The sequence below is a fragment of the Dendrobates tinctorius genome, unplaced genomic scaffold (assembly GCF_039654945.1).
Source record: "Dendrobates tinctorius isolate UK_male_01 unplaced genomic scaffold, ASM3965494v1 ptg000156l, whole genome shotgun sequence".
Taxonomy (NCBI): Eukaryota; Metazoa; Chordata; class Amphibia; order Anura; family Dendrobatidae; genus Dendrobates; species Dendrobates tinctorius.
Window position 1 is genome coordinate 11,297,139 of NW_027361823.1, and position 13,099 is coordinate 11,310,237.

General features: G+C 38.7%; 1 protein-coding gene across 7 annotated transcripts in view; it reads right to left on the reverse strand.

Moving 5' to 3' along the window:
- A1CF (APOBEC1 complementation factor) overlaps positions 1-13,099 on the reverse strand; it is a 107,270-nt gene that overhangs the window by 18,529 nt on the left and 75,642 nt on the right. For all 7 annotated transcript variants that reach the window (XM_073548241.1, XM_073548240.1, XM_073548236.1 and 4 more), the window contains 5 exons: positions 9,709-9,843; positions 3,724-3,854; positions 2,851-3,089; positions 2,380-2,544; positions 71-168 (listed from right to left, as the gene is read on the reverse strand). In XM_073548241.1, coding sequence (XP_073404342.1) covers positions 71-168; positions 2,380-2,544; positions 2,851-3,089; positions 3,724-3,836 — 615 coding nt within the window. In that variant the 5' untranslated portion in view covers positions 3,837-3,854; positions 9,709-9,843. The remainder of the gene's footprint in view (positions 1-70; positions 169-2,379; positions 2,545-2,850; positions 3,090-3,723; positions 3,855-9,708; positions 9,844-13,099) is intronic.

The following is a 13,099-nucleotide window of genomic DNA, read 5'->3' on the forward strand; positions in this document are numbered from 1 at the left end:
CTAGCACTGATGTCATCTATTCCAACTTCTGTACAAGCATGCATACTACACATAGTGTTTCAAATCGTACCTTTCCATTTAAAATATTCATTGCTTCAACTGCATCATTACGATTGTTAAAATGTACAAAGGCATAATCTCTAATTTTCTTTACCCGTTCAACTGCGCCTATAAAAGTAGTAAAGAGGAAAAATAAAAACATATATTAGTTACAAAACACAGTGTTGCATAACATGAAAGATCTGATGTCTAACAATTTGGTTAGCCCATTCCCGACATGACTGTTTTCCATTTTTGTGTTTACGTTTTTTCCTCTCCCTCTTCCAAGAGGGACATATTATCGCTGTTGGAAAGGGGATTTAATGTGAAGTTGACGACATTAGTAGAGTATGTTGACACTATACAGGGTGATTTAAATATGATGGTGCAAATTTGTAGTCTCTGTATTCATAACCAAGAGAACATAACACTAATTTATTAACTTGAAAATACTCACGATCCATCCAAGTTTTATCTATACACTACCAAGGTTCAAAGTGATTTCTTTTGGTGACACGGAAGAGGTCTAGTCGGTATTCCAGTTGTGACATTATATTCTCAGATTTTTACTCCACTGTGTCAGTGATATGTGAGTCCTTGATATAGTACACAAAAAAAGTCATAGGGCGCTAGATCTAATGATTGTTGAGACCAGCACAACATTGGTGAATCATTTCCTCACTGGCCAATCCAACATTCCGGTAGAGTTTCATTCAAACATCCAAATGGAAAAGTTGATGTTCATCATTCTGTTGATAGACTAAATTTGGCAGATCTTCCTCTGTCTGTGGCACAAGCCCATCCTTTAACAGGTCATGATTTGCTTCCTCCAACGCAAAATGCAATTTCTATGCAGAGAATATCTAGAAAATTTGTTTTGAAAGTTTCGCTGCACAGTCACAAATGACCCTGTCCAACGTGCAAACCGATTTTTTCCCCTTAAGTGTGGCCATCTTATCTCACACCATGTAAGATCATTTTAAATTTGGATCTTGAAAAATTAAATCTGTAATGTGATTGGTTGCTAAAGGCAAGTTTTGGTTTGATTTTTAGTCACTTTACCATTGATGTTACTTTATCTAGAGACCATTACTTTTGCACCATCTTTTTGTATTCACCCTGTATTAAAAATGAAATGTAACAAATTAATATGGCATTTCAGCCTGTTGTTAATAATCCAGTTTATCAAGATCTTCAATAACCCTAGGCAGGAAACCCAGTTCACTGAGCTTCTTATATCACAACACTTCTGCTATCTAGAAACTTATCCTTAAAATATAATCAGACCAATAGACATGTTTCCCACTGTCTGTTACATCTTTTTCCATGCTGATTGGTCATTCAATCTATATTCACTTTAGAACCGACCTTACATACTCACCAATAAAGGGAATTGACATTAACAAAGTGATCCGGTCACTCAATACATTGAACGTGCTGGATGTGCTTCATTCAGTCAAAATGCTTAGATTTGCTGAATTTATCCTTCTAGAGCTGTAAAAATAACTTCTTGGCCAAGTACAAGGACAGGACTTTGAAGTCAGACAGAAATTACAAAGCTTTTGACTTAATCGCTATCTCTCTAGTTGATTCGAAAAGCATGTCAATAACCATTTTATTACCTACAGATTTATCAAGTTTCAGGGTTCACAGTTCAAAGTTTCCACATTTTTAACTTAAGAACTGTAGGTTAAATGGTAAAACAGTATTTGGTTGGATTTATGTAGAATGACTTGTTGGTCAGTAATAAAGGATCCTGCAAATCAAGACATTTCTCTAAATGTGTTCTCAGTTTATGGATCTCTTCCATCATAGGTTCTCATCAATCTCTGAAGACACTCAATCATTGATGGGGCAGCACGGTGGCTCAGTGGTTAGCGGGTCCTGGACAACATCTGCAAGGAGTTTGTATGTTCTCCCCGTGTTTGCGTGGGTTTCCTCCGGGTACTCCGGTTTCCTCCCACATTCCAAAGACATACTGATAGGGAATTTAGATTGTGAGCCCCATCGGGGACAGTGATGATAATGTGTGCAAACTGTAAAGCGCTGCGGAATATGTTAGCGCTATATAAAAATAAAGATTATTATTATTATTGATGTCAGGCAAGATCTCTAGAATTCACTTTAGCAAAATAGGTACATTCTAAGCAGAAATACTATAAGCTTCACTCAGTCTTTGCCGATCATGTTCAGTGGTATAGTAATTTTGCTATTACTACTCAGAGGTGGAATATGGAAAAATAATGGCAGCTTGGGATGTTAAGGTGGACAATGGAAAAATTAAGACCATTCATAATAATTTAATGGACATTTATAAATAATTGTCATAAAGTATATTACCGGGTTTGATGTTATTAAATTCCTTTTCAATTGCCTCTTCTGTTGTTGTGAGCATAAGATTTCGTACATATAAAATTTTAACTGATGACATTGTATCTTCATCAACTTCAACCTCTGGTTCTGCCCAGTCCACTGCTATTGGATGACCCCATAACTGAATACGTCCTGTAAAGGGACACCATAAAATGACATTTGTGAGTATTTTATTGGGGAATTTGAAACATGATGACATTGTCCAAGGCAGATCATCCCTGTATTGGACAATGTCAGGTGTCCATAGTCTTTAAGATGTAAGGTAGACGGATTAGATTTTGTATAGATCTGGTCTCCTTCAGCTGAATCCGGCAAAAAAAATAAATAAAATAAGACATAATATATAGTGTATTGCCAATTTTACATTTTTCTTTCATCTACGTGTTTAAACTCGTACATTTTTTTCATTGCTATGAATAACATGGCCCTTTATCCCACCTGGTAATAATTTCCGTCTTGCCATAGCTGCTGCTCGGTGACTTTCATATTCTACAAAGGCAAACCCGCGATTTTTAGTTTTATCGGCAGCACTGGGATAGACAATAACATCTAGCACACCATCTGTGACCTTCTTCATCTCAACTAAGATTTCTTCTCTCTTTTTGGTTTTTGGGATCCCACCAACAAATAATCTGCAGTTGTCCACACTGGCACAGACCCCAAGCAATCTCCCATTCCTGCAAAAAAAAAAAAAAAAAATTATTACGATTTTAAAGTAATTCTATTATTTTTACTATTTAGAGTAAAATGATCCAATGTAATAATTATTCTAATTATTGATGAATTACTTTTTTGTTGTCTTTATCTATATCAATAATTTTCAAATGCAGTATATTGCCATAGTGGTACCTCAATGTTTGACACTCACAGAAGTCCGCTGTTACCTCAAAGAAGCTTGTTTATGTAATGCAACCCTTAATATAAATCTTGTGCAACACATGATGGCCAGAGCTTATACCATATTACATAAAACATTTTGATTAATTTGTTTTTATGTCTCAAAAACAGCAGGTTTACCAATATACAGTAAGTCCAGGAATGGGGTAAACGCTCCAGTGATTAAGTGGTTAAAATTGCATACATTTTGTTAAAAAAAAAGTTACAATTGGGGCTGCACCGGCCATTCCAGATGTGCTCTTTAGTCTTTGAGTGCCAAGTTATGATTTTTGTGTAAGGGCCAAATTGTTTATGTCCATGAAGTTCTAAGCGCTTAATGTATATGAAAACAAAATCACAGGCATCCATCCCTCACTAAAAAACTCACAAATGAAAAAAAAGTATTTTGCAAAGTTATAAAAGCAATATACTTACCGAATTTCATAATTATTGAGCTGTTTGATTGCATTTCTGGCATCCTGTCTGTTAGTGAATGTTACAAAAGCATATCCCCTATTATTTCCATTGAAGTCCATCATCATTCTCATTTCAAAGATTCTTCCTATCTGCCAAAATAAAATTACATGACATAAAACACCATATATGAATAAACATTAACCATTTAATCTTCACTGTCAGGAAACAGCTTAGATTCCTATTCACTTACTCCCTTAGTGTAAAATGACATACTGTACATGTGAACACTGGGCTCACCTTGTTTGTAGGGGGCTCAGGAGTGGAGTTCCCCCCCAAAATGCGGTAGATGCTGGCTGTGTTACACAACCAGCATCTATCTCAAACAGCAGTGGCCGGAGCTTAGCTCTGATCGCTGCTGTTAGCCATTTAGATGCTGCTGTCAATCTTGGACAGTGGCATTTAAATGTAACTGTTACCAGGGCACACATGAACAAACTCCCATTGACCCCCTACTATATGTTCACAGGGCACCGATGGGTTATGATGGCAGCTGAAGGCATTCTAAAGGTTCATGTTTTTGCCATTTGGTTGTCCTTTGAAGCTCATCCACCTGATAAAAAAAATATAATCTCCAATTAAGCTTATCACTAAATATTGCAATACTGTGGTATTGTATTGCTGTATATAGAATTACCGATCAGACTCACAAATTCAAGTCCATTTAGGGGACTAAAAGTACTTCTTTAAAATTAAAGAGAAAATTTAAAATACCATAAAATAAACTTTGAATTATCGCAACACCCTCCCCCCCCCTATTAAAAATAAAGAAATAATTAAAAGAAAACATATTTGGTATCATCACATTAATAAAAGTTTGTTATATTAAAATGGAAAATTAATTTAGCCATATGGTAAACACTATAAAGAAAAGAAAAGAAAAAAAGCAATAAAATTTTCTGCATGTACCCCAATTTGGTATCAATAAAACCATCAACAAGTTCTCACACAGATCAATTGATACAAAGATTATAAAGGACCCAGAAAATAGCAACACAAATCAAAATTTGTTTAATTTTGTTTACAAATTTCTGAATTTTGTTTTCAGTACTTTGATAAAAATTAAATATTTGCAAGTTTTGATAATTGTACGGATGCGGAGAATAATTTTCTCAGATAATTTTTTTACCATACAATCAGTATTTTAAAGGCAAAATTCCTAAAGCTAATGCAAAAAAAGGGAAAATGCAAATGCATAATAAAAATGGTCTATGGCAAGGAGTTTGAGTTGCGGCCAAGCTACATAGATATCTTTTTAAAAAGGTTTTTTTTTTTAAAGAATAAACACTGCAATGATCTTTCAGTACATTGTTTTTTTCCCAACATTTCCTGGATTGCCTAACAGTCTCTGCCCATCTGGACTGACATGTGGCCACTAAAATCAATCACTGACTGCATTGGTCCTGCATCCTTAATATTCTTTGTTCTACCTCCTCCATCTGGACTGACATGTGACCATTGCAGCCAGTCACAGACATACAGTTGTGGCCAAAAGTATTGACACCCCTGCAATTCTGTCAGATAATACTCAGTTTCTTCCTGAAAATGATTACAAACACAAATTCTTTGGTATTATTATCTTCATTTAATTTGTCTTCAATGAAAAAACACAAAAAGAATTGTCCTAAAGCCAAATTGGATATAATTCCACACCAAACCTAAAAAAAGAGGGTGGACAAAAGTATTGGCACTGTTCGAAAAATCATGTGATGCTTCTCTAATTTGTGTAATCAAGAGCACCTGTAACTTACCTGTGGCACCTAACAGGTGTTGGCAATAACTAAATCACACTTGCAGCCAGTTGACATGGATTAAAGTTGACTCAACCTCTGTCCTGTGTCCTTGTGTGTACCACATTGAGCATGGAGAAAAGAAAGAAGACCAAAAAACTGTCTGAGGACTTGAGAAACCAAATTGTGAGGAAGCATGAGCAATCTCAAGGCTACAAGTCCATCTCCAAAGACCTGAATGTTCCTGTGTCTACCGTGCGCAGTGTCATCAAGAAGTTTAAAGCCCATGGCACTGTGGCTAACCTCCCTAGATGTGAACGGAAAAGAAAAATTGACAAGAGATTTCAACGCAAGATTGTGCGGATGTTGGATAAAGAACCTCGACTAAAATTCAAACAAGTTCAAGCTGCCCTGCAGTCCGATGGTACAACAGTGTCAACCCGTACTATCCGTCGGCGTCTGAATGAAAAGGGACTGTATGGTAGAAGACCCAGGAAGACCCCACTTCTTACCCTGAGACATAAAAAAGCCAGGCTGGAGTTTGCCAAAACTTACCTGAAAAAGCCTAAAACATTTTGAAAGAATGTTCTCTGGTCAAATGAGACAAAAGTAGAGCTTTTTGGGCAAAGGCATCAACATAGAGTTTACAGGAGAAAAAAAAGAGGCATTCAAAGAAAAGAACACGGTCCCTACAGTCAAACATGGCGGAGGTTCCCTGATGTTTTGGGGTTGCTTTACTGCCTCTGGCACTGGACTGCTTGACCATGTGCATGGCTTTATGAAGTCAGAAGACTACAACTCTGTACTGTAACCTGAAGAAGAGGTGCGGTTTGTCACCTCGAAATGCGTAGTTTCTGTAGTACATATAATAAAGAACTTGAAAGATTTATATGGATTTCTGAAGAATGCTTATCACTAAAGCAGCGCGGATGCTCAGAAGTGCTTTTCTTGGATCCTCAACTGATGATACCTAGTGGACACTGTCCACCTGCACGAGCTCTGCAGCAGCTATATGACTGCAACAAACGTTGAGAGTGGTTGTGTCTGAACACAACCCATAAAGGGTGAGTACTCCAGAGTGCTTTTATATTTTAATTGATTTATACCAGGTGAAGCCCTATGTCTGCGCCCCCGCCCTTGTTTTCTCTTATACAAGGAGAAAAAAAAAAAGAGGCATTCAAAGAAAAGAACACGGTCCCTACAGTCAAACATGGTGGAGGTTCCCTGATGTTTTGGGGTTGCTTTGCTGCCTCTGGCATTGGACTGCTTGACCGTGTGCATGGCATTATGAAGTCTGAAGACTACCAACAAATTTTGCAGCATAATGTAGGGCCCAGTGTGAGAAAGCTGGGTCTCCCTCAGAGGTCATGGGTCTTCCAGCAGGACAATGACCCAAAACACACTTCAAAAAGCACTAGAAAATAGTTTGAGAGAAAGCACTGGAGACTTCTAAGGTGGCCAGCAATGAGTCCAGACCTGAATCCCATAGAACACCTGTGGAGAGATCTAAAAATGGCAGTTTGGAGAAGGCACCCTTCAAATATCAGGGACATGGAGCAGTTTGCCAAAGAAGAATGGTCTAAAATTCCAGCAGAGCATTGTAAGAAACTCATTGATGGTTACCAGAACCGGTTGGTCGCAGTTATTTTGGCTAAAGGTTGTGCAACCAAGTATTAGGCTGAGGGTGCCAATACTTTTGTCTGGCCCATTTTTGGAGTTGTGTGTGAAATGATCAATGTTTTTCTTTTTGCTTCATTCTCTTTTATGTTTTTTCATTTAAGACAAATTAAATGAAGATAATACCAAAGAATTTGTGTTTGCAATCATTTCCAGGAAGAAACTGAGTATTATCTGACAGAATTGCAGGGGTGTCAATACTTTTGGCCACAACTGTATGGGTCACAACCGGAACCTGTGATTGGGTCCTGCAGTCACAGTTCTGTTTAGATGGAGCAGGACGGATGGAGGACTCAGAATAAGGGAATCGCTTACTTAAGTATTACTTATGTTATTTTTTACGCTATTTTGAGAAGCCAGTGATTGGCTGCTGGGATCGCATTTTTGTCCTTATGGAGCAAGACATACAAATTTGGCTGTTGACCTGAAAGTGTTGCAACAAGAGTAGCAGAGGATTACCAAGGTGACTACTACTTATTTGATTAATTTATAACAAAATATGCATTCTTAAATAAGTAGTGGCTTGGCATTCTATTTAAATTTGCCTTTTCAACTTTTTTTTATTTTTCTTCCTCCATTTGACAAATGCAATATTATTGTTGCTCTTGGCCCTTGTTAAAGCACTTGTGTATTTTTTTATTAAATGTGTGTACATGTGCATGTAATGTAATTTCAGTGTACTAATACATTCAACTACCGCTGGTTTCTCCACTGTCCAGCGCTGTTCTGCTTCCTTTCTCAGTGACAACACCGCAGTTACGAATAGCCGGCTCACTCTATGCTCTGTGTGAGCCAGAAGTCTCCTTTAGGTCGGGGTCACATTTGCGTTGAATACGAATGAGTGATATGTGAAAAACATCGCATAGCACTCGGACCACTGTTAATGTACAGGGCAGCTCCATCACCATTTTTTTCTCGCCCATATTCTACGAGAGAGAGAGAGAGAGAGAGAGAGAGAGAGAGAGAGAGATATCGCAGCTTACTGCAATTTGCACTGACACTCGGCCGAGTCTCGGCTCACTTGCACCCATATAAGTCTATGGGCGCGAGTGACACAGCGCACATCACTTGGATATCATCCGAGTGCTGTGCGATATATGCTGACCCCGGCAATGGAGGAGATAAACTAATTTCTGTCTCCTCCCCAGCTGTGCTCCTATTCACTCTGTGCCAGAGGCTCGGAGCACAGATGCATGACACTCGGTTCCTGCTCGCAGCAGAGCAGGAGCCGAGGTTCATTAGTATATCGTATACGATGCCATACGCTAGTGTGACCCTGGCCTTACAGTGTAATTCTATGGATCCTCGTTCTGCTGCTCCATAGACTTACATTGTAAAAGTCACTTTCAGATCACTCAGAGCGCAGAGTGACCCAGAGAGTCTGCAGAGCGGTGACATCATTGAGAACAGAAGAAGAACGGCACTGGACACCCGAAGAGAGCAGCGGTGAGTATATAAATACACTCACATTACATGCACATATACACACATTCAATTTAAAAAAACATAAAAATGGAAGTTCTTTAATAATTTACAGTTCAACTTTTAATTTTTGGCCCCAATTCTTCAAAGTCTTTCCAAATCTGGAGTAAAACACTCTACGTTGTACAAAAGTTGTGTGACTTTAACATTTTTTCGACTTCTGGCATCTTCACACCAGTATCGAGCAGATCTGCCAAAAATGAGCAAAGCATAGGTCGGGTGAGCCATCACAAAGCCACCCGACAATTTTGTCAAATATTACACATCTTTAGTGGGATAATATATACCAGAAACATATTACAGTCCCCAAGATTCACTGTTAAGATATGCCTAATTTATTCAGTGGCATGCGATTCAGGATGAATTACCTGCTTTGAACTCTGGCATGCCCATTAGTCTTGCATACTTCATGAATCAAACTCAATATGTTGAAAATCTTTATAAATAATTGTACCTTTAACAATTTAAAGGGACCGATAAAAAAAACTATTTTGCTGTTAAAGAGTCTGTAAAATCTCTTTTCATATGACCAATATAGATATACGAGTTGAGCCATGAAAGGGAGCCTGGCGCATAAGACTTTGGTTCATCACTAGAGATGAGCAAACCCAAACTATAAAGGTCAGGGTTCATACCTGATACCTAGTGTCCGATGCTGATCACCGAACATGGACTTTTAAAGGAAGTTCATTTTACAGTTTGGGTATCTGGGGAGGAGAGGGAGAGAGATATTACAGATCCAAAGTTCAGGTCCAAATTGGTTTCTATGGGGTTAAGGTGCAACTTCAGGTGAGGTTCTGAACCGAACTTTGGACTAATGTTCGGTTGAACTCAGAGAACCTGAACTTCCATAAGTCCGCTCATTCCTACTCATCACATATTTCACGGATATCTCACATTTAGACTTACATTCTTACAACTTCAAAATGCAAGCAGGCATCATGGGAATTCAACCCATAAGCCATTTTACAAAGAAATAATCAGCCAGTACGTACTTCTCTATGCACTAGATGTTTTGATTACATAGTTGCCCTTAGTTAATAGATCATTACTTTACCTTTTCACATAATGGTATAAGTTCATCTTCAAAAAGATCACGGGGAAGTTTGCCTATAAAGATCTCACATCCTCGTTCAGGAGGTGGTCCTTCCCACCCAGGAGGAGGACCTCCATATCTTCTTTGCCCATTTTCCTGTTGAATTAAATAAGTGGTAAATTACCAGCAGCATATAATATTGAATTGTCTACATATTTCTACTACAGTAAACAGTAGTCCGATTAGCTGGATAAACTTAAAGAAGCACTCCAATGTTTATCCTCTTAATATATTGCAATCATCATATTACAGTGGCATTTAAAGTTTAGGCACGCCTATTCAAAATAATGGTTATTGTGAACAGTTAAGCAAGTGGAAGATGAAATGATCTCTAGAAGGCCTAAAGTTAAAGATGACATGTTGCCTTTGTAATTTAGTAAAAAAAAAAATTATATATTTTCATCTTTTACATTTTAAAAATTACATAAAGGAAAATGGGCCAATGTAAATGTTTGGGAACTCTGCATGGTTAGCACCTGCTAGCATCCCCTTTTAAAATTACCACAGCTTGTAAACACTTTTTGCAGCCAGATAAGAGTATGTTTCCACAGGCCAGATTACGTCAGGAATTGCTGCGGATTGGACGCTGCATAAAGCCACAGCATCCATTCCGCAGCATCTAGATGTTAAAACAAAAAAACTGAACTGGAGTAGACTTGAATGACATGCATGATGTAAAAGCATGTTCACACTGGCCATAAGAGCAAGCAAAACCAAAGGAAAAACAATGTATGTATATACCCTAATGAAAATCAATAAGTAAAAAAGCAAGTGCATTAAATAACATAGGGTACTTGGTAAACACTATTTTGATCAAAAAAGTATAAAGCTGTCCCACCACGGCAAGGTGTACCCATTTGAGACAGTAACTACACTAACGGTTAAAACCTACCTAGTGTGAATAGTGGCAGAGTCTCTGGGTCCCAAACGGACACCCAGCTTCAGAGGGACTATAAGTGAACTACACAGCTCAGTAGAAAGGAGGCCACACCCTATTTGTACTGAATACAAAAATGCTGAAGAAAAAACAAAAAAACTGAACTGGAGTAGACTTGAATGACATGCATGATGTAAAAGCATGTTCACACTGGCCATAAGAGCAAGCAAAACCAAAGGAAAAACAATGTATGTATATACCCTAATGAAAATCAATAAGTAAAAAAGCAAGTGCATTAAATAACATAGGGTACTTGGTAAACACTATTTTGATCAAAAAAGTATAAAGCTGTCCCACCACGGCAAGGTGTACCCATTTGAGACAGTAACTACACTAACGGTTAAACCGTTTTAACCGTTAGTGTAGTTACTGTCTCAAATGGGTACACCTTGCCGTGGTGGGACAGCTTTATACTTTTTTGATCAAAATAGTGTTTACCAAGTACCCTATGTTATTTAATGCACTTGCTTTTTTACTTATTGATTTTCATTAGGGTATATACATACATTGTTTTTCCTTTGGTTTTGCCAGCATCTAGATGTTGCAGCATAGTGGAGGAGATTTTATGAAATCCCATCTCCACTATGCGTTGTGTCTTTATAGACCGCAGCATGTCTATTTATCTTGTGGAGATGCGCCGTCTCCGCAAGATAAATAGCCCAGTCTATGGATACGATGCAGTGATACCGCATGCGTTCATTGAACACATGCGGTATCACCGCACGTACAAAAGGGGGTGGCTCTTTGGGAGGAGCAGGGTTTCCGCAGCGTCCAAAGCGCCGGCAATCCGGCCCGTGGAAACATACTCTAAGAGTCTTTTAATTCTTGTTTGAGGGATTTTCAGCAATTCTTTTTGTAAAATTCTTCCAGTTCTGTGAGATTCCTGGTTCGTCTTGCATGCACTACTATTTTGAGGTCTAGCCATAGATTTTCAATAATATTCAGATCAGGGGACTGTGAGGGCCATTGTAAAACCTTCAGCTTGCGCCTTTTGGGGTAGTCTATTGTGGATTTTGACATGAGTTTAGGATCATTATCCATTTATAAAGTCCAATCTCTTTTCAACTTCAGCTTTTTTACAGATGATGTTATGCTTGCATCAAGAGTTTGTTGAAATTTCATTGAATCAATTCTTCCCCCAAAGCATGATTGCTCCACCCCCATGATTAATAGTTGTCGAGATGTTCATTCCTGAAATTGTCCCCTTTTTTCTCCACACATTCATATGATCATTGTGACCAAAGAGTTCTATTTTAACCTCATCGGTCCACAGGACGTACCTTCCAAAATGAATCATGCTTGTTTAGATGTTCTTTTGCATAATTCTGACGCTGCATTTTATGGTGAGGACGCAGGAGAGGTTTTCTCCTCATGACTCTTTCATGAAGGCCACATTCGTTCAGGTATCTCTGAACAGTAGAACAATGTACCACAACTCCAGAGTCTGCTAAATCTGCTGAAGGTCTTTCGCAGTCAAGCAGGGGTTGTAATTTGCCTCTCTAGCAATCCTACGAGTATCTATCACTGAGATTTTGCGTGGTCTCCCAGATCTTGTCTTGACTTCCACTGTTCCTGGTAACTGCAAATTCTTAATTACATTTTGAACTGAGGAAAGAGCAACTTGAAAATGCTTTGCTATCTTCTTACAACCTTCTACTGCTTTTTGGGTCTCCACTATTTTCATTTTCAGAATACTAGGCAGCTGTTTTGTGGCACAAGGTTACCTGGGCACACAAATCAGCAGGGTTGCCCACACTTTTGCATTGACTCATTTTCCTTTTTGTAATTTTTAAATACACACACACACACACACACACACACTATATATATACACTCACTGGCCACTTTATTAGGTACACCATGCTAGTAAGGGGTTGGACCCCCTTTTGCCTTCAGAACTGCCTCAATTCTTCGTGGCAGAGATTCAACAAGGTGCTGGAAGCATTCCTCAGAGATTTTGGACCATATTGACATGATGGCATCACACAGTGGCGCAGATTTGTCGGCTGCACATCCCTGATGCGAATCTCCCGTTCCACCACATCCCAAAGATGCTCTATTGGATTGAGATCTGGTGACTGAGGAGGCCATTTGAGTACAGTAAACTCATTGTCATGTTCAAGAAACCAATCTGAGATGATTCGAGCTTTATGACATGGCGCATTATCCTGCTGAAAGTAGCCATAAGATGTTGGGTACATTGTGGTCATAAAGGGATGGACATGGTCAGCAACAATACTCAGGTAGGCTGTGGCGTTGCAACGATGCTCAATTGGTACCAAGGGGCCCAAAGAGTGCCCAGAAAAAATTCCCCACACCATGACACCACCACCACCAGCCTGAACCGTTGATACAAGGCAGGATGGATCCATGCTTTCATGTTGTTTACGCCAAATTCTGACCCTACCATCCGAA